Source organism: Symphalangus syndactylus, chromosome 1 (genome assembly GCF_028878055.3).
Source record: "Symphalangus syndactylus isolate Jambi chromosome 1, NHGRI_mSymSyn1-v2.1_pri, whole genome shotgun sequence".
Taxonomy (NCBI): domain Eukaryota; kingdom Metazoa; phylum Chordata; class Mammalia; order Primates; family Hylobatidae; genus Symphalangus; species Symphalangus syndactylus.
Window position 1 is genome coordinate 86604876 of NC_072423.2, and position 22097 is coordinate 86626972.

At 45.4% G+C, this 22097-nt stretch overlaps 1 protein-coding gene across 1 annotated transcript in view; it reads left to right on the forward strand.

Moving 5' to 3' along the window:
- Window positions 1-22097, forward strand: part of OR9Q1 (olfactory receptor family 9 subfamily Q member 1) — a 155257-nt gene that overhangs the window by 20311 nt on the left and 112849 nt on the right. The window contains exon 2 of the mRNA XM_055253503.2: window positions 6092-6170. Coding sequence (XP_055109478.2) covers window positions 6092-6170 — 79 coding nt within the window. The remainder of the gene's footprint in view (window positions 1-6091; window positions 6171-22097) is intronic.

Genomic DNA, 22097 nt, shown 5'->3' on the forward strand with positions numbered 1-22097 from the left:
CTGGTTCTGCCCTTTATGGTTTGCGTGCCTTGGGCTTAACCTCTCTAAGCTTCAGATTCCTCTTCAATAAAGTGGAGATATAGATGGGGCATCCCTAATTTGAAAATCTGAAATCTGGAATGCTCCAAAATCCAAAACTTTTTGAGTGCCAACATGATGCCTCAAGTGGAAAATTCCACACCTGACTTGACATAAACTTTGTTTCATGCGCGATATAGTTAAAAATGTTGTAAAAAATTACCTTCAGACCATGTGCATAAGGGGTATATGAAGCATAAATGAATTTCATATTTATACTTGGATCCTATCCCAAAGATATTTCCTTATGCATATGCAAATATTTCAAAATCTGAAAAAATCTGAAATCCAAAACACTTCTGGTCCCAAGCAATTTGGATAAGGGATACTCAAGTTGTAGTAATAATATATATATATATATATTTTTTTTTTTTTTTGAGACAGGACCTCACTCTGTCACCCAGGCTGGAGTGCAGTGGCATGGTCTTGGCTCACTGCAACCTCCATCTCCTGGGTTCAAGTGATTCTCCTGCCTCAGCCTCCCGAGTAGCTGGGATTACAGGCATGTGCCACTACCGCCGGGCCAATTTTTAGTAGAGATAGGGTTTCACCATGTTGGCCAGGCTGGTCTTGCACTCCTGACCTCAAATGATCCACCTGTCTTGGCCTCTCAAAGTGCTGGGATCACAGACGTGAGCCACCGTGCCCGGCCGTAATAATATGTATTTTGAAGGTGGTGTGGGGATTAAATAAGACAATGCAAGTGAAGTCTGTATCACAGTGACCAGAATCATGAGTGCATGACAAATGCTAGTGAGCTGGGATCATATTCTGAAGTGTTAACTGAAGAGCTTGTCTTTCACTCTGGGCTCATCAAATCCCTTTGTTTATATTTAAGGGACTAATTTTCTCCTAGCCCCAACAGGACTGGGCCATCCACAGTGAATTAGAAACAAAGACTACAAACACTAGCTAAGCCTCAGCACCACTCTAGGGTTCCTTGAGTCCAGGGTGTCTAAATCTCAGCACTACTGACAGTGGGGCTGGATAATTCTTTGTTATGGAGAACTGTCCTGTGCATCTTAGGGCATTTAGCAGCAACCTTGGCCCCTGCTCCACTGGATGGCAGCAGCATTCCCTCAAGTTGTGGCAACCAAAACTGTCTTCATACATTGTCATTGTCCCATGAGAGGCAAAATCACTCCAAGTTGGGAGCAACAGAGATTCAGATCGTGTTTGCAGAATGAATTTCCTTAGAAAGGTCTGATGCATGGATTCTGTGGTCTGGGGAAGGAGAAGCAAGCAAGAAGATAAGTACCTGGGCTGTGAGATACCTGAAACAGTACTGAGTGAAGATCTCAACAGGCCGGGTCAGCCCTTTGCTTGTGGGGCGACGATGCTAATTTCTTCCCTGGAACTCTATTCTGCTTCCTTGTTCATCAGCAACTTTGTTCCCTCCTCTCAGGGTGGGATGATTTGGACATTGAGGTGTGATAGTCATGGGAATAAAAAACCATATGCCTGACTAAGGTGAGACCAGTGGGAACAAGTTTGAAATCACAGAGAAAATAGATAAAACATATTATAGAACATATTATACCAGTTATAGTCATTTTCTTACTGTTATCATAGAGGTATGTGAAAAATGCTACAGTTGCTCAGTGAAGGGAATGTTTAACCCTGCCTACACGAGTTAGAGGAAACTGCAGGAGGCATGATGATAGTTGAGATGTAACCGCACTTAAATTGGAATTTCCCAGCTGGACACGGTGGCTCACACCTGTAATTCCAGCACTTTGGGAGGCTGAGGCGGGTGGATCATCTGAGATCAGGAGTTTGAGACCGGCCTGGCCAACGTGGTGAAACCCCGTCTCTACTAAAAATACAAAAAATTAGCTGGGCATGGTGGTGGGCGCCTGTAATCCCGGCTACTCTGGAGGCTGAGGCAGGAGAATCACTTGAACGTGGGAGGCAGAGGTTGCAGTGAGGCGAGATCACGCCATTGCATTCCAGCCTGGGCAACAAGAGCGAAACTCCATCTTTAAAAAAAAGAAAAAAAAAAAAAGAATTTCTCCCTCTGGTGACCTTAGATACTTAGGGGTCTGGGAAAGGACTAATGGGATTCCATGGGTTATTTTCCACTGCTTAAAAAAGCTCAGCATCAATTGCCTATTTCTTGACATAAGTCTGCAAGGCTAAATCAGTAGTATCTCCAGGTATCTGGAGTTGACCATCTCAGGGTAAACTTGAATTGGCAATTGTATATAATTTATTTTCTCATTGGCTTATTAGTTATATTTGCCTTTAGCAAGGTGCCTAATTTTGGGAGCCAGGGAGTTTGGAAGGTTTTATTTTCTGAACAGCCTCAAAGTTGTGTAAGTCAATAATCCACCCCTTTTTGACCCAGTATCCTAAGTGAGTTCAATACGAAAAATACTCCTGGAGCTTGGGATGTGAGAGGTGCTGTGTGGTCTTGGTTCTTAGGGTTCTCTCAGCTCTAATCTTTAAGAGTCCTTCTGCCCAGACAGTTGTGCTGTCATCGAACAGAAGCTCTTTTCCAGAAGGTGCTCTGAAGTCAAAATGTCCAACAATGGCTGTCTGTCCTGACAGTTCTGGGGGAACATAGATGTTTTCAATGTCAAACGTTGTCAGCACTTCCCCATCTTTGGTGAAGAAAACCTCTTCTTGGGCTTTGGTGGTGAAGTTAACCTTTCGGGCATAATGGAGCACCTGAGAGAGGGATAGAAGATAACAGTAAAAAATTGACTAAGAGCAGCTGGGCACAGTGGCTCATACCTGTAATCTCAGCACTTTGGGAGGCTGAGGCAGGCAGACCACGGAGTGAGGAATTTGAGACCAGCCTGGCCAACATGGTGAAACCTCGTCTCTACTAATGATACAAAAAAAAAAAAAATTAGCTGGCTGTGGTGGTGGGCACCTGTAATCTCAGCTACTCAGGAGGCTGAGGCAGAAGAATCGCGTGAACCCAGAAGGCGGAGGTTGCGGTGAGCCAAGATCTCGCCACTGCACCCCAGCCTGGTGATGGAGAGAGACTCTGTCTCACATTAGGAGCCCTTCCTCCACATCACTGGACAGTTTCCCATATCTATGCTTGTTGGTGCCTTGGAGGGAGGCATCTTATCTCTGCACACTTTAAGAAGAAAGAGCTCTGTTTTCTCATGTTCCAAGTTTGTGTTAATCTATAGGGGCCAGGGTAGGGAAGTGAAAGACAAGGTAATGGGGATCTGAAACATTAGATCTTGCCTTAGACTGCTTCACAGATAGGCTGGTCTTATGAATAGGAACCTATCCAGTTTTTTACAATCCATCCATACGAATTACTTAGCATCCTTCTTTATGCCAGATAGGATTGGTACCTAGGATAGAAAAACTCAGTCCTGCCTTCAAGGCACAAAGAAGTGTGGCTGATAAAAAAATGTGTTTTGACTAAAAGCAGATACGGATTTGCGAATTACCCTGATTTGATCATTACATATTGTATACATGTACTGAAATATCACACTGTATCTCATGAATATGAACGATTATTTCAATATATCAATTAGGCTGGCCACCGTGGCTCACACCTGTAATCCCAGCACTTTAGCAGGCCAAGATCAGGAGTTCAAGACCAGTGTGGCCAACATGGTGAAACCCCACCTCTACTAAAAATACAAAAAAAAAAAAAAAAAAGAGCTGGGCATGGTGGCACATGCCTGTAGCCTAGCTACTAGGGAGACTGAGACAGAAGAATTGCTTGAACCCTTGAACCCAGGAGGTGGAGGTTGCAGTGAGCTGAGATCACACCACTGCACTCCAGCCTGGGTGACAGAACAAGACTCCATCTTAAAAAAAGAAATATAGATATATATATAATAAAAATATTAAATTCACAGTAAAGCAGATATAAACTAAGAAGTATCTTTTCAGTGTATTCTAAACTCTTCATGGCTGAGACACTCTTGGATTATGTGACTATCAAAACCCTGTCATCATTCTTTTTGGGAACAGCTTAAATAGCAGAAAAGGGAGTTTGCACCAATATTTCCCCTTCTTCATCCTCCATCCCCCATCCCAACCACCAGTTCTGGGGATCTAACATCCACCATAGTGACTGTAGTTAATAATACAGTATTGTTTACTTGAAATTTGATAAGAAAGCAGATTTTGAGTGTCCTTATTTCCCCTCACCCTCCCACACAAATGATGACTATGGGTGGTGATGGATGTGTTAATTAGTTTTATTATGGTAACCATTACACAATGTATATGCCTATCAAATCATCACATTGTGCCCCATGAATACGTACAATTTTTATTTGTTAATTATACCTGAATAAAGCTGAAAAAGAAAGAGTAGCAAAAGGAAGATAGGCAGAGTGCCTTCAGGAATCCCTCTAGTGACTTTAGATCCAGTGGTCTGATCTTTGAACATCTTTGGAAAAGGTGGGATTGGCTTGATTTTGTAATTAGGAAAAGAGGTGGTCATCTTTTCCAGAAGCCTTGAACTCTTTAAGAAGACATTTGAGGTTCTTTATAATAGAGCTCCTACCCGCCTTTCCAACTTTTCCTTCTACTGTTCTTTTCCTTTGGCCATCCTCTGCTTTAAATTAGCTGGATCACTTTCCCACTCCTGCAAGTGCCATTTTTACCAATACCAATACCAATATTTTTGCTTATTTATTACTCTTTCAACTACAATGTAAACATCTTGAGGCAAGCACACATTTTGTACATTTCTGTATCCCTCATTACTCCAAGTGCATGAAAATACTTGTGCTTAGTATGTAAAGTGCATGAAAGTACAAGTGCTTAGTAAATACTTGTGGCATAAAAATGCATGCATTGAGGCCAGGTGTGGTGTCTCATGCCTGTAATCCCAGGCCGAGGTGGGTGGATCACTTGAGGTCAGAAGTTTGAGATCAGCCTGGCCAACATGGTAAAACGCTGTCTCTACTAAAAATACGAAAATTCACCAGGCATGGTGGTGCATGCCTGAAGTCCCAGTTACTGGGGAGGCTGAGGCAGAAGAATCACTTGAACCCAGGAGGTGGAGGTTGCAGTGAGCCGAGATCGCACCACTGCACTCCAGCCTGGGCGACAGAGCAAGACTTTGTCTCAAACAACAACAAGAACAACAAAACACAATTACTTTTGCACCAATCAAATATATGTGTGTGTGTATGTGTGTATGTTGAACTGGGCTATGAAAGTTCATAAGAACTAGAGGATGAAGTTTGAACAAATGACTTGGTTGGGAGGAACTGGTTCTAAAGTCCTGAGCCAAGATTCCTGGTGACATTCCTCACTCTAACTGAATCAGTGATGTGACTTTGTAGATCTTGCTCTTTGTAGATCTTAACCTTCTCATCGGTAAAAAGGGGACCTACACCATAGGATTATCTTGAAAATTAAATGCATTAATACATAAAAGTGCTTAGCATATAACTCAACATAAAAAACACTAAAAAGGTGTTAACTGTTATTTTTCTTAGAGCCCTTAAGAACTTATACTACATAAGCACCGATGAAATTACCTAAAAGCCTTCTTAAAGAGGCTGAGCCTAGTTTGAAGATCTTTGCTATGGTTTGGATGTTTGTCCCCTCTAAAATTCATGTTGAAACTTAATTATCATTGTGGTGGTACTAAGAGGTGGGGCATTTTCGTAGGTGATTAAGTCACCCTTATGAATGAATTAGTTCTTTGTAAAAGGGCTGGAGGAGGCTGGATGTGGTGGCTTATATCTCTAATCCCAGCACTTTGGGAGGCTGAGGCAGGAGGATCGCTTGAGACCAGGAGTTTGAGACTAGTCTGGGCACCATAGTGAAACCCCATGTTTGCAAAAAATACAAAAATGTAGCCAGGCGTGGTGGCATGTGCCTGTAGTCCCAGCTACTCAGGAGGCTGAGGTAGGAGGATTGCCTGAGCCTGGGAGGTCAAGGCTGCAGTGAGCCATGATCACACCACTGTACTCCAGCCTGGGCAACAGAGCGAGACTCTACTCTAAAAAAAAAAATGCTGGAGGCAACTACTAACGTAGGCCCTTTTTGCCCTTCTACCTTTTATCTTCAGCCATGTAAAGCAGCAAGAAGGCCCTTACCAGACACTGCATGCTGGTGCCTTGATCTTGGACTTCCCAGCCTCCTGAACTGTAAGCAATATATTTCTATTGTTTATAAGTTACCCAGTCTGTGCTACTTTGTTATAGCAGCACAAATGGACTAAGACAACCTTCTTTTAATATTAAAAGGATTTTTGCTCTACTTTGACTTTATTTCTAAAACTTTGCATGGCTATTTGCAATATGTACTTAATGTTTAACAACTGGCTCGCTAAGAAAGGAAGCCAGGCTTTTTGGCATTTGCTGATTTCCCTGGTGTAAATACTCCCACTATGGCTAGGTTGAAGCTACCAGTGGTTTAACAAATGACTTGCACAATTCCTGAAAATTTAACAACTGACCTTCACTGTCAGAGCCAGTTATCTCTGTTGGACCTAGATCTCTGGTATCTTTAATAAGAGTCTTATGAATGCTATGAAGAGGCAGCTGTCATCATCTCCTTTCCTTCTGCTGGAGATTTTCTAGTCCACAGGTAGGCAAACTACTGCCTGCAGGCTAAAGTTAGTCTGCCACCTACTTTTTGGGTGATGTGTGAATTAATAATGACTTTTACATTTTTAAGTAGTTGAAAAAAATTAAAAGAAGAGTAATACTTTATGATATACGGAAAATACATGAAACTCCTATTTCAGTGTTCATGAATAAAGTTTTATTGAACACAGTCAGATTGATTTGTTTATGGATTTTCTATGGCTGCATTTGCACTACAACAGCAGAGTTGAGTAGTTGTGATAGAGGCTGCATGGTTTGAAAATCTGAAAACACTTACTATCTGGCTCTTTACTGAGACAATTTGCTGACCCCTTATCTAGTCCATTATTTGCTACTTTTCAAGAAAAATCTTTTCCAAGTAAAATCTTATGCTTAACACTAATATATTAGGCAGAGAATATAGAGCATCTCCGGTTGGTGTAGGCAGCTGTGGGGTCCAGAGCCCCATCCCCAAGCCTTTCACTGCCTGAAGAAGTGTTCCTTCAGCGGGGGCACCTAAGACTCCCTATAGAACTCTAAGGCTCCAAGAAGCACACTGTAAAAATTACTGATCTGTACCCACTTTCCTAAGGCTGCCACGGTTATACAATTCAGGTTTTTTTTTTTTTTTTTTTGAGATGGAGTCTCACTGCGTCACCTAAGCTGGAGTACAGTGGTGCCATCTTGGCTCACTGCAACTCTGCCTCCCAGGTTCAAGCGATTCTCATGCGTCAGCCTCCTGAGTAGCTGGGACTATAGACAGCACCATTACGCCTGGTTAATTTTTGTATTTTTAGTAGAGACAGAGTTTTACCATGTTGGCCAGGCTGGTCTTGAACTCCTGACTCGAAGTGATCCACTTGCCTCCCAAAGGGCTGGGATTACAGGTATGAGCCACCGTGCCCAGCCCAAGGTCTTTTTGATTAAAGTACCTAATGACCAGAGAGGAAAAAAGACCTCAAACACAGAGAAGGCTGATGACTAGGCTAAGCACTCAGACTCAGCTCTTCCTCTAGCGGAAAACCCAGTGCTCTTCTTTTGATGTTGTTGGTTGAGGTCTTTGTCCTCTGAACTCTATTTCATCTCTTTGAGCTTGTTCTAGCATTACCTCTCTGACTACGAGGAGAAGACCACCTCCCTCCCCTTCCTGTCCTTATCCCTGAGCAGCCCATGAAGAATGGATGTCGGTGCTGGATTGGATGTTTTACGTTGCAGATTTACCAGTTTTCTAACTTTGTGGTTAACTCTTTCTTACTGTGAATCTCATGTGGTGTTTGTTGCATATTAGCATTGGCATGTAGTGGCCTGGATGTCAGGACAGCTGCGTTTTCTTCCAGCTCTGTCTCCCCCTTTTTGTGATCTCCCTGCTTCGTGTTGGACCAGCAGATTTCTAAGGCCCTTGGCAGTTTTGATGTCATCACCCTTATTAGCAGCAGTGCACACCACCTGGAGAAAAGCTGTAACCCGTAACATGCATTAATCACCAGCCAGCATTTGTATGTATGATCTCTTATTTTCATAACAACCCACTATTATTATACTCAATCTACATAGGAGAGAGCTGAAGCTCAGGAAGGGTAAGTGACAAGGCCCCAGAGAAATCCCATATTGAGATTTGAGCCCAAATCACTTTTATTCTAAATTTGATGCTCCTTTCATTAGGCCACACTGCCTCTCTGCTAGTCTAAAGCTCACAGAAAGCTGGAATTGGCAGGGACTGGGAAAGTCTTCTTGGCCGCTCACCTGAGAAGGCCTGGCTTCCCATGCATTGGCATACGTGCCTCCCAGGAATGGTCCCTCTCTCTGAGAGCAGGACATCAAGTTCTGATAGGCGACCCACAGGGCTTTGGCTGCCAGGTAGGCTTGGTAAGTGGCAGTTAGATCAGGAAGTTTGAAGGCAGACAGGTGGGCAGTGGTCATGTTCTCCAGCCCTGTGTGATGCCAAGCCCCTTCTCTGGCACTTTGGGTGGAAGCCCCTAATCCAGACCCCCTGTATCCCTGCAGCTGCTCCCACAGCTTCCTCATCAGACTGTTGCCTGGGTACAGGGCTGGGCACAGCGCCAACAGGAAGTCCTTAAAGGCAGGGATTATTCCTAAGTGTATGGTCAGGCTCAAGCTGCCGTTCAGCAACTCGTGGGCTTTGGCACCCAGCACCGAGGGGTTATATGCGAAGGAGGTGGAAAAGATCCACTTCCTCCCAGTCACATTGTTCTCCTGAAGGGCCCTTGCCGGGAGTCTGAAGTGAAAATGGTAGCAGTCAGAGAGGATGACTGTGGCAGCAGGGGTTTAGGCGATGACGCTGGCCGTGCTGCTGATGCTCTCATCTACACTGCTGATCTTTGAGAAGGCCATGCAGCCACCCTTGTCCCCGATCTGCTTCTGCAGCTGCTGATCCAGCCACTCAAAGTTGCTGTTGTCAGAACTGACCAGGCCTACTCAGGTCCAGTTAAAGTAACTCAAGAGCTTGGCCAGGACCCAGGGCTGGTGGGTGCTGCTGGGCACTGTGCGGAGGAAGGATGTGAACTGGAAACAGTTGGAGAACTGGGGGCGCTGAGATCCATGGCTGATCTGGGGGAAAGGAACAGAGCTGTACATTCCTGGCCTGAACACACTTGCTCGGGATCCACAAATGCTCTCACCAGCCTTGTCACTTGGCCTCATTTTTCCCTCTCTGCCTTTTATTTCTAATTATTATCTCACTGGCCTTTGATATATGCTGTTTCCAGGTCCTTCGAAAACCTGTGGGCTCAGGCCTAAGAAACCAATTGACGTTTTTAGAAAGGAATGCAGCGGACTAAAGAATGCCAACATATCTTCCAGTGGGGGTGGGAGAAGCAGAGAGGAAAAGATGTGCTAACGGCTTAGTTTCTTTCTATACATTGTATAATTCTTGGCATTATTTGAAAGATAAAGGCTCAAGTGAATTAAAAATTGTATAATTGTTAATAGAATAAAAACAAGATATATAAATTCCAAAGCAGCAGAAGGAAAACAATTGAAAAAAATGATCAAATTAAAAAAAATTCAGGGCCGGGCACAGTGGCTCATGCCTGTAATCCCAGCACTTTGGGAGGCTGAGGCGGGCAGATCAGTTGAGGTTAGGAGTTCGAGACCAGCCTGGCCAGCATGGTGGAAACCCTGTCTCTACTAAAAGTACAAAAATTAGCCAGGTGTGGTGGCACATGCCTGTAATTCCAGTTACTTAAGGCAGAAGAATTGCTTGAACCCGGGAGACAGAGGTTGCAGCGGTGAGTCAAGATTGCACCGCTGCACTCCTGCCTGGGTGACTGAGTGAGACTGTCTCAAAAAAAAAAAAAAAAAAAAAGAGGAGAAAGCATAAGAACTAGAAAACTAAGTAAAAATCTCTATTATTTCTATTATTATAGTTTTAGATATATTAATAGAAAGCAATGACCCAGCATAATAAATAGAGATTATATAAGATGGCAGAATAGCATCAAACCATATCAGCAGTCAGCTTAAATGATAGGTTACATTGCCCTGCTTCCGAAGAGTGTGCTGTATTCTCTACTTGCCTGTCTTGATGCACTCTCCAGGTTTCTCTGTAATAGCTCTGAGCTCCAGAAGGGCTGATCTTTGTGGATTGTGTCAAAGGGCTGCCCTGCCCTCTGCCTTCTGGTAGAAGGCTTGCTGGGAGACTGGGAGTAGGGGGAAAGTGAGGTTGAGGTATTCATTTCTCCCTGCTCAGCCATAGGTGGGCAGTGGCTGCCTTCCTTAGCTCTGCTTCCTCTCCCAAGGATGGAAACAGCTTCCTGCTGTGGCTGTCCTTCAGGTGTTTCACCATTCGTTATCCCTTCCCACTCCTTTGAAAGCAGCCCCTTCATCTGGGTTTTTCCTTTTCAAAGGTGAAGAGGGGAGACTTGAGCTCTTCTGTCACGGGGCAGCTGAGTAAAGATTTTGACTGCAATAGATGGGAAATTTTCAAACTGGATAAAAATCAAGCCGGTTATTTGCTATTTAGAAGAAACACAAGTAAAGCAAAATAACAAAATCTAATATCAGGGGATGGGTAACATAAAAATCTTAGGTGAGTCCAGTTGACCTGGAAGCTCTCCAGCTCTCCTGCCTAAGGAAACCTGGGAGGCTTTTGGAGCAGAGGGAAAGGGGTTGTCAGTGCAGAGTGTGATTTCTGGTGGGCAGACCTAGCGGGTGCCCATATGATGTATTAAGTTTTCTTTAACCTGTTTATTAGCAAAAAACTTTTCAGGAGCTATGGTCAGGAGTTCGAGACCAGCCTGGCGAGCATGGCGAAACCCTGTCTCTACTAAAAGTACAAAAAGTAGTCGGGTGTGGTGGCTCATGCTTGTAATTCCAGTTACTTGGAAGGCTGTGCTATGGTCAGTTGAATATTACACTTAAGAAACAGTCATGAAATTAAGAGAGTACTTTTTTTTTTTTTTTTGATAAAGGAGGATAAGAACAAAACACAGTATGGCTTGTTTATTGAGGAGTCCCACGCCCGCTGTACAGCCTTCCCTGATCCCTGCTCCTCAAGCTGAGATCTAGTTCTCAATTCTTGGTTCATGCCAGCCCTGGGATCATTACCTTCGTCACATCATCACTGAACTCTTACTACTTCAGACCGTTGAAGTTCATGCCTTTTTCTCTCCAATCAGATTCTAAGCAGGATCCATTCAATTTATCTTAGTTGTTGAGTGCATGAGTGAATGCCTGTTCTTTTTTCTTCTCTCCTGCTCATCTTCTTCCTGCTTTCCTTCCCCTACAGCCTCCTCAGGTCAGTGCAGGGGCTCACTGTCAGACTTTTCCCAGCCTACCATAAGGAAGCTGTCCTACCAGATATGTGCAGACAAGTTCTTTTACTTTAAAGTTTTTGGTGAGTCTTTGTTCCTATATTGGGCAAAATTACACAGAGGACGTGGGAGCCAGCTTTTCTCCAAAGTTAACTGCTCTTTCCAGGCTTGCATTGTATCATCATTATCGCTAATAGCAATTCCAACTAACAGTCATTGAGGGTTCGTTAAGTACCAGGCCCTGGTTATTCCATTGTTAATATCCACAATGACTCTAAAGGCAAATACATTATCATTAACCTTTGTTACCTTCGTTTTGTAGATGAGGGAATGTGAAGCTCAGACAGATGACTCAATTTGTCAAGGTCACATAATCAGTAAGTAGCATACATAAGATCCAGGTTTGCTGACTGTCAAGCCAGTGCCCTTCATCGTTTCTAGCTCTTTGGCTTCCCAGCCCACCTCTGTCCAGTGATCTCTGTTGGTGAGTTGTGTGAAATGAGGTAGGTCCTTTGATTTTTAGGGACTCTGGGGTTTTGGAAAACCAGAGTCGGCAACAGCAAGGGCTATTGCAAAATCCTCAAGAATTTCTTAAGATGTAACACATTTGGAGTTCCCTTGGATTTTTAGCAAGTTAAAGGTAGCTCTTAGCATATATTAAGCATTGAGGTGCCAGTGGTGGTTACAATCTGCTTTGTAGCTTCAGAAATGTCTCAGTTCACACCCATTCAACAGATGTGATCTGAACAACAGCTACATGCCGGTTCATATACTAATATGAGCAAAACCTACTTGCCAATCTCAGAGATCTCCTGGTGAGTGGTACATGAGCAACAAGATGATGTCATAGTTTCAAGAAGGAGGAACTCACCCAGAAATGACTAGTATAGGCTAGGAATGGTGCAGGTTTCCCAAAATCATTGCCAAGACCAGACACCACTTACTAAGAGTGAGAAATGTAACTTTAAATGTAACCAACATTGGTTGGCTGGTCAGTGTATTCTCTCCCTACAGAAAGCCTCTATCTGAAGCCAAATTATTCTCAGAAGGATTATCTATAAGCCTAGCATTGTGGCACAAAGAAATAACTGGACCATTGTGGCTCTGAAGTCAGACCTGCCTAGACAAACAAAGTTTAGCTCAGCTGAGACATCCTCTCCCTTATAAAGGATGGAAACACTCAGGTAGGTTGAGCCACTTTTTAGTTGATTGGGTTATCACCTATGTAGGAGAGAGACTCGCTTAGATATATTCCAGTCCTAAGGATATGCCTGGCTCACCTCCCACATCTCTCCAGCATCAAGCCCAAGGGTCCTTTGTGAAGAGGTTGACCTCAGGCAATCTAAATTCGTTTTCCTAAGGATCAGCCTTGGAGGTCACACACTCCTAGGTCTAGAGCCCCTAAAAACTGAACTCACTTTGGATGTAGGCATCTTCTCTTCTAGCACTGTGGGGAGAATGGTCTTGGGTCTAATACCACCTGCTGTGCTGAATGAGACCTCAAAGCAGCCTGTAGGCATGGGGATTGTACTAATTTCATGCACTTCAACTTTTTTAGTTAGGGCAATCAAGATCTTAAAAAAGTGACTTATTTTCATGCCTTTGTAAGACTTTTCATGTAAACAAAAAACTAGAAACAGCAATCCTGTCAATTAGATGTCTTGAGGTCTGACTTAGAAGATATCATTCTAAGCCACTGTAACCTAACATGCTAATTTGGAGGCTTGAGGCTGCGTTGTTCTGCCGAGTTCTCCCAAGATAGGCCTTTTAAGAGCCATGTGGGTGCCCTGGAGTTATGGTTATATGAGTTCATGCTTGCCTTCTCTTCCAGAGTGCGAGCATCCCTGAGGATAGGGTTATGGCCTCACATGTGCCTCATGGTGCATGTGGCTATAGCACAATTCTCTACACCACTAGTGGTGGTGTGCTCAGTAAACATTTGGAAATAGTAACTAGTATAAAAAGAGGGAGCAGTTTTATATAGGGCAGTTTCCCTACTCTTTGCTTGTGCACTTTCTTTTTCCCCTGGAATCAAGTTTCCTGGGTTTTAACACTCAGACTACTATTTATTAGCTATGTGACTTTGGACAAGTAACATTTCCTCTCAGCTTCAATGTCATCATCTGCAAAATGGGACTAATTATAGTATCTATTTCATAGGGCTGTGAAGATTAAATGAGATAATATAAGATAATAGCAATAGGAACTACTAATATTGCACTTACTATAAGCCAGGCATTTTTCTAAATATTTTACATGTATTAATTTATTTAATCTTAAGGATTTGAACACATGCAAAGGATCTAAAAATCACCTTTCTGCTAGTAAATATCCAGTAAATGATAGATATAGTTATTATTAGAGTCACTCTCAGCCAATATTGCAAAAGAAAAAAAGCATGTGATAAACTCATTTCTACTAGGGTGTGACTGACTGACGATATGTACATATCACTCCTCCTAGAGAATAAACTGTTTGCATCTGACTGTATATTTTTAATTGTGGCATTTGAAGCCTCAGTGGAATTTACAAGGGAAGATATTTAATTTTTTGGGGGGTGAGTTTTAAAGGTCACAATCAGATAGTCAGTTACCTTTCAGGCATGCTAGGGGAAATAAATATTCTTCAACTGGGAAATAATTTCATAAACATTGCCTCCCTGCCTAACAGATTTAGTATATATCGAAGATCAAACTGAAATCTCGGCAAACGTTTCATAGAAACATCAAGAAATCCAGTGGAATGGTTTGTCACTTGTTCAACTTTCCAAATTTCTGGGAAGGCTGCAAAGGAGGAATGAGATGATCCTAGCCTGGGTAATAAATCTTAGATGCTGTCATCAGCCCTCAGATCATGGTCGGTTGGCGAGTGCAGGGCCTCCAGGGATTATTAACTCCAGGGATTCCAGGCTGTTTAAGACATCGGTAGGACAATTACGGGAGTTTAGCCTAAGTTTGCCAAATTTTTATTTTGCCACAAAAAAGTTCGTGATAAAACCACCATCTAAGGAGGGTTGGTGACCTCACATCCACATGTGCATACACTGTGTCTTTTCTTTGTCATTCTGTTGCAAATCAGAGAAAGATCACCGCAAACCAGCACTAGTCTATGGACCAGCATTCAGAAATGTTCTAGTCCAGTACTCGCCTCCCGTTTTGTAGAAAGTGGGAAATCCCAGGCCCAGGGAAGTAACTTTTTTGAGGTGATAAATCTGATCTTTCTACCAGGCTGCACTTTGTCATTGTGTGCCCAGCCAGAGTATTTAAGTGGTTTTCTCTTTCCAGGCATGTCTCTCACCTGAGGGACTCTGTAGATGGAGAGCAGCTCAGACATGGGCTCTGACTCCAGGCAGGTCATCCCTCCAACCACGACCAGGAGATGTTGCTGGGAGCCACAAGCATAGTTGGTTGTGGGTGGAACCTGGTTGGACAGCAGGACCAGGGTGCTCCCCAGAGCCTGGATCCCTGAGATGCAGGAGTCATAAATCTGCAGTCCCACAGTGATGTTGGGCAGGAAGTCTTGGTCCCCTTCTGCCTCAGCCACAGCAAAGAGAGGGGACTCAGGGCATTCAGGAAAAGGAGGGCTTTGAATCTTAGAGAGGGTCAAGGACAGAAGGAGTTAGATTTGGTTAGTAGCATTCTAAAGAGCCACAAAAAACAGCCCCAGGGAGTCCCTCCTTGGGAGGAGCAAAGGAGAGGTGGGACTGAATGTAGATGTACATTTGCTTAAAGAAGCATTGGGGGAGGGGAGAATTCTAGAGATTTAGACACACACACACACAAAACACACACACACACAAAACACACACACACACACACACACGCAGATAGACTTAGAGAAAGACTGCAGTTTCCTAGAGATGGACAAGGAGACACACAGAGTGACAGGTGGGCAGACATACACACATAGACTCATTGTAGTGCAAAGAGAGGCTGACAGCAATGGAGGCACATAAACAGCATCAGCTCTACAAACTCAGGCAGGCACCTGACAGAGGGGCTATGGAGTGGATGGGACACATAAACAGGAAGACACATGGACTGGGATAGGTTATTCAGATGCAGAAACAGATACACACAGAGACAGGCACTGTGATGTAGAAGAGATAAGGACACAGGTGACACAGACACATAGAGAGACTGGTAGTCACATACACAGGCAGACAGATGGGTGCAGGCCTAGGCAGACAGGCAGATACCTGCATAGACAGACAGAAGCAGACAGTGATGAGTAGATGCAAAAGACACACAGCACATGCCTTCGACAAAAACTCAGGCAGGAAGAAATAAGACAGACCTGGTGCAGGAGGAGTGTAGCTAAATACTTCCTAGGCATCTTTTTGGAGAGGAACTGCTGGCTCACAGATTGAAGTCTGGTTCAAAACCAGTTAAGCCTTGGAAACAGTTCAGATATGCATGAAAGCTGAATTTGTGTTGCTGACAAGGTTGGGTCTGGGGCTACCTTCTCTGTGAATGTGCCCATGAAGATACATCTTGCCTCTCATGCCTTTAGTTGCCGTGATTTTGAAATCACGCCCAGGCAGAAGTTGCCAGGCTCTGCTGTCCAGCAAATTTAAGGAGTGTTAGCATTGTGCAAAGGGGGGCATTGAGACCCAGAGAGAGAAAAGGCCTTGCTTGCAGTTGCTCAGCTGCTCAGAGAGAACTAGGACTAGAACAGACCCTCTAATGCTCAGGTGCGTGTTCCCACTGCCGGGTCATGGCGCCTGTGACAGTGTCTTGAAGACACACAGCCCAGTGTGGATTCAGTCCCTCACTATGGCTTCCACCAACTTACTCCTCACCAAACCCCCAAAGACTCCGAGGGAACTCACGGAGAGGGGCGCTGTCCTGGCCAAGGGTCTCCCTGTCAGGGGCCCTGTAGTGGGTATGACAGGTCTGGAGTCCCCAGCTGCCTACAGTGATCAGGAAGGTGGCTCCCTCTCCCTCACTTCCTCCTTTCCTCCCTCCATCCCTCCTTTTCTCCCTCTCTCCCTCTCCAGGGATAAAAAGCATGACCCACCGTTGGCATAGTGGCTGCTCCAGAGGCTGCTGGAACTTGACTTCTGTCTGGTCCAGCGCTGTGTGTAAGGGGTCACAACCCCGATGAACATATCTCCTTTGGTGGAGAAGGTGTCTGTGGGTCTGGACATTGGCAGGTAGCTGGGGGTCCAGATAGTGTCCACCATGGACACTGTGAGAGCAAGACCACAAGGACCGCAGGATAGGACATGTGGATTGTCCTTCTCTGTGGGCCTTTGGCTGGGGGTCCTTTGTTGTCAGAGCGTCTGTGCCTGCTTTGTTTGGAAGGATCTAGGCACACCTGCTGGGGCTTCCATGAGACCCCAAAAAGAAGGAAATTGACTGTAATTGAGCTCTCAGCTTTTGCCCTACATGATGATATCTTCAGCATTCTCCAGGTCTCTGAGACGTTCTTCCTTCCCTGGACCCCCAGCAGCCCCCATCCTTGCCTCTAGCACCCTGTCAGCTACTCATTTTCCTTACTTTCGGGCCAAGGTGACTGGCAGAGACAGCCCCAGGGTATAGGAGTGGGAGGGATGTCCTTCCTCTCCACACCTCTGTTCTTCTGGTGACCCTGCACCAGGGTCTGTGTTTATGAAGAAGTCAGACTTCCTGCCCCTGGGCCTCCTGGGCCTGCTCACACCCCATCATCTTCAAAGCCAGAAATAATCCGGTGATGCGCAGGAGAGGCCGGAGGTCTCCAGGGAGAGGGTGCAAAACAAGCCAGCAAAGCAGCTTTCCTGAGTCTGTGGCTGAAGGCCCCCTCTCAGTCTCACCGGCACTGGGGAGTGTGTGCTGGCCGTGGTGTCCACAGTGGGGTACAGGCTAGGGGAGGGCTGGCTGCAGGGTTCAGCTATAATTTGTTTTTGGCTTGAATTCTTTTTTTTTTTTTTTTAGACAGAGTCTTGTTCTGTCAGCCAGGCTGGAGTGCAGTGACGTGATCCCAGCTCACTGCAACTTCTGTCTCCTGGGTTCATGCCATTCTCCTGCCTCAGCCTCCCGAGTAGCTGGGACTACAGGTGCCTGCCACCACGCCTGGCTAAGTTTTGTGTGTGTGTTTTTAGTAGAGACGGGGTTTTACCGTGTTAGCCAGGATGGTCTTGATCTCCTGACCTTGTGATCTGCCCACCTCAGCCTCGCAAAGTGTTGGGATTACAGGTGTGAGCCACCGAGCCCGGTCCTGTTTTTGGCTTGAATTCTATTCCCAACTCTGCTGCGAATTCTCTGAGTGATCTTGGGCAAATCGCCTTCTCCTTTTGGGCCTCAGTTTCCCTTTCTGTGATGGGAAAATATTGGATTTGCAAACTCTATTTCAACAGCAAAACCCTTTCTTAACACACTCTACAGTGTGGATTGAAATAATGGACTCTGAGACAAACACAGTTAAGGCTCCAGAAAGGTCCAGGTGAGCACCTGAGGGCAGTAAGAGGAGGGCTGGTGCCAGGGCCTCAGAAGGCCAGTATTGGGATTGTAACAGTGGTACAGTGTACAAAGCCTCCTCCAACTCACTTTCCTATTTCATTCTCATGATAGTCCACATACAGCAGGAATGCTCTTTCTCATTTTACAGGTGGGAAATGGAAGTGTGGAGTGGTCGGGTGATTTGCTCCAGGTCACACAGGCAGTAAAAAGGACTCGAGTCTCCCAGATCCTGCCCCAGACCTGCAGTGAGTTACAAGGTGGCCCTGCAGAAATGGGGAAGGGCATGCTCTGCAAGGGCCGCCTGCTGACTTGCTGGATGAGGCATTGATGCAGCTGGGCTGCTGAGTGTTTTGAAGTATTTCCCTATGGGGGAGGGTAGGAAGACCATGCACCATGTCCTTTCTCACCCACGCTGGCTCACAGAGCAAAAGAGACAACCTGCCATGAGCTCCAATAAAGCTCAGGACACCCGGCCAGGCATGGTGGCTCACGCCTGTAATCCCAGGACTTTGGGAGGCCGAGGTGGGTGGATCACCTGAGGTCAGGAGTTCAAGACCAGCCTGATCAACATGTTAAACCCCGTCTCTACAGAAATACAAAAAAAAAAAAAATTAGCTGGACATGATGGCAGGTGCCTATAAATCCAGCTACTCAGGAGACTGAGGCAGGAGAATCACTTGAACCTGGGAGGTGGAGGTTGTAGTGAGCTGAGGTTGTCATTGCACTCCAGCCTGGGCGACAGAGTGAGACTCTGTCTCAAAAAAAAAAAAAAAAAAAAAAGAAAAAAAAAAAAGGCCCAGGACACCCAATGCCTTGGTGTCCATGCCAGGTTGGTGGCTGAAGCCTGAAATTCCTCTGTTATACAGCATCCCTCCAACAGCCCACGGGAATGAGCCCATCCCATGTAGGAAGATCCTGTTAGTGTGAACCCTCAGACACTTCCCAAATGACACCAAAAATAGTCCCCAGGATTCAAATCCTGACCCAGGGCCAGACATTTAACATCTGTGGGTCTCACCTTTATCTCACATAAAATGGGAGTGATTGCCTTCCCTGCCCACTTGGCTGTTGAGAAGCTTCAGTGTGATCATTAGGTCATCAAAAGAGCTTTTCCAATTTTCAAGTGCTGTGAAAAACTGGATTTTTCACAGGATTGGTAATTCAGTAACAACAGCATAGTGGTGTGAATAGCGGCTCTCGGGGGCTCTCCAGAGAGCAGTTTGGTGGGAGGCAAGTGGGGAGATTATGGGCAGGGACTATACACTGGTTGGCCTGAAGGGAGCACCAGGGAGCAGGAAAAGTACAGCGCTGGAGATTCACATCCATGAATATAAATCGTCCAGCACATTATTCTGCCCATGCCAGCCCCGGGAACATGTTCAGAAACCTCAGAAAGGGAGAGCAAATGGTCCAGGGAAAGTTCTGCTTGTTAGTCCAGCCATGTGGGGACTGTCTCCCCCTGTGAGTGACAGTCTGGTGGCTCTAATGGCTGCTTGAAGGTTACCTGGGGGTGTCCACTCACAGGGATTTGCTTTGTGACTGTTACTCAAGTAAGACCATGCCTCACACATAGGAGACTCCATGCCTCACCTGGAGTTAATGCCCTGGATTCGTGGCCCTATTGTCCTTGCCAGCTTCAGAGCAGACTGAAGGCCAGTCTTGTAGCCTCCTCTAAACCGTCTGGGAGGCCCCAGTGGGTGTTTCATATGTGGATGGAACGAGTTCACTATCCCCTTCCTCTCTGCCTGTGACACCTGCAGCGTGCAAACCTCTGGAAGGAGGCACATTCTCTTTCTCAGCTACACCTGAGGAGGCTGGTTCTGCTTGGATTGTGGCTGTCTTGCCCTGAGTACTGGTTCCTTGCCCTGAGTACAAGGCTACCCAAATCCGCAAGATGTGAGAAGGATCTTTTCTTAGTTTCAGTCCTCACTGCATTTGGGCTCTGCTATGTCCCCTGAAGAAAGGGCTATACAAACTTTCTCCTCAGGCTGGGTGCCATGGCTCATGCTTATAATCCCAGCACTTTGGGAGGCTGAAGCAGGAGAACTGCTCGAGCCCAGGAGTTTGAGACCAGCCTTGGAAACATAGTGAGATCTTGTCTCTGTGAAAAAGTAAAAAATTAGGGTGCAGTGGTACATGCCTGTAGTCCTAGCTACTGGGGAAGCTGAGGTGGGAGATCACTTGAGCCCAGGAGGTTGAGGCTGCAGTGAGTCAAGATGGCTCCACTGCATTCCAGCCTGTGTGACAGAGTGAGACCCTATCTCAAACAACAACAAAAACAACAAAACAAAACAAAACAAAACAAAACAAAACAAAACAAAACAAAACAAAACACCTCTCTCTCCAAACTCTGGGTCTTGTTTTATTAGCTGGGCCTTGCAGCAGAGCTGTGTGTCCCAGCATCACTCTTTTATTATTATTATTTTTATTTTGATTTGAGATGGCATCTTGCTCTGTCACCCAGGCTGGAGTGCAGTGGTGCCATCTCGGCTCACTGCAATCTCCACCACCCAGGTACAAGCTATTCTCCTGCCTCAGCCTCCCAAGTAGCTGGGACTACAGGCGTATGCCACCATGCCTGCAGAAGTTTTGTATTTTTTTTTTTTTTAGTGGCGATGGGTGGGGGTTCCACCATGTTGGCCAGGCTGGTCTTGAACTCCTGACCTCAAGTGATCTGCTCACCTTGGCCTCCCAAACTGCTGGGATTACAGGTGTGAATCACCATGCCCGGCTCCAGCATCACTCTTAAAACTCTTGAAAACAATCACTTCAGCTGTACATTATACTTTTTTCCCCCTCTGATAGAAGCTCAAAAGTAGTCCTGGCAGGTACACCGTGTCACCCAACACCCCACACACTCCTAGGTGTCTGAGCAAAAATCTCCCCCACCCTACCTTGTGGTCCCAATGCTCATGCATATCAACTTATGCAAATCGGAACTCACAGGTCCCATGTGGTTGGTTTCCCACATGCTCCTCCAGCAGCACCCTACTATTTAACAAAGAAAGGCAGCACTAACATTGGAACTTCAGACTTCAATGACATAAATTCTGTGGACATGGTGGCTCTTGAACCACTCAACACAGACAGTAGAGCACATGAGTCATCTCCTGCCCTGTATAGGCACTGAGCCATGGCCACAGTGTCTTCACTATCAAGCTCTAGCCATAGATGATTGGGCACTGGGTTGGTTGAGGGGCTACGAGACAGGATGGGGCTGCCTCACATTCCATCTGGATGGACAGTAGGTTACTTTGTTTGTCCTCTGGACCTCTTGAGAGAAGAAAGCTAACCAGTTCCCTCTGTGTCAAAGAACCAGTCCAGCCCATTCCCTTCTGCTACCCACAGATGTCCCTAGTCTCATGGCTGATGCTGGCCTAGAATTCATGGGTTGATCTTGTCAGGCAGGGATCACAGGGTTTCCTCAGTTCAGCTCCACAGACTTTCTGATCCAAACAAGGAGAAGCAAACTTCTTTTATTTCCAGGGGCCTAAGATGCTTTATATCCAGCGGCAATTGGGAGCAGAGAAACTCTTCTCTCTCTAAGGTCTGCCTTTGCCTTGCTCCCAAATAGGCTGCATATGTATTTCCTAAGACACTTAATTTTTCAAGAAGCCAGACGGGCTGGGCATGTTGGCTCATGCCTGTAATCCCAGCACTTTTGGAGGCCAAGGCAGGCAGATCACTTGAGGCCAGGAGTTCGAGACCAGCCTGGCCAACATGGTAAAACCTGGTCTCTACTAAAAATACAAAAATTAGCCAGGCATGGTGGTGCATGCCTGTAGTCCCTGCTACTTGGGAGGCTGAGGCAGGAGAATTGCTTGACTCTGGGAGGCAGAGGTTGCAGTGAGCAGAGATGGCGCTACTGCACTCCAGCCTGGAAGAAGACAGAGCATCAAAAAAAAAAAAAAAAAAAAAAAAGAAGCCAGCCAGACTTGTCTTTCTCCTAGGGGAAAGAGCCTAGCAAAGTAGAGTTTGCATTCCTTTGATTAAATCTACCCTGCAAAGGGCCAATGGTGTAAAAGGACTGGGATAAGAAGAGAGAAATGACCTTGGGCTGTGGATGAGCCTCACAGCAACATACTACGAGAACAAACTTCTCCAGATATGAGTGGTGTTATGATCTGAATATTTGCATGCCCCCCAAATTTATTTACTTGTTTATTTAGAGATTTTTAATAAGACTCACTAGTGGCAATGTAAATAAATTACAGTCCAAAATGAAATTAAATTTATCTAATAAATAAATTCATAACCATTATTATGTGCTTATA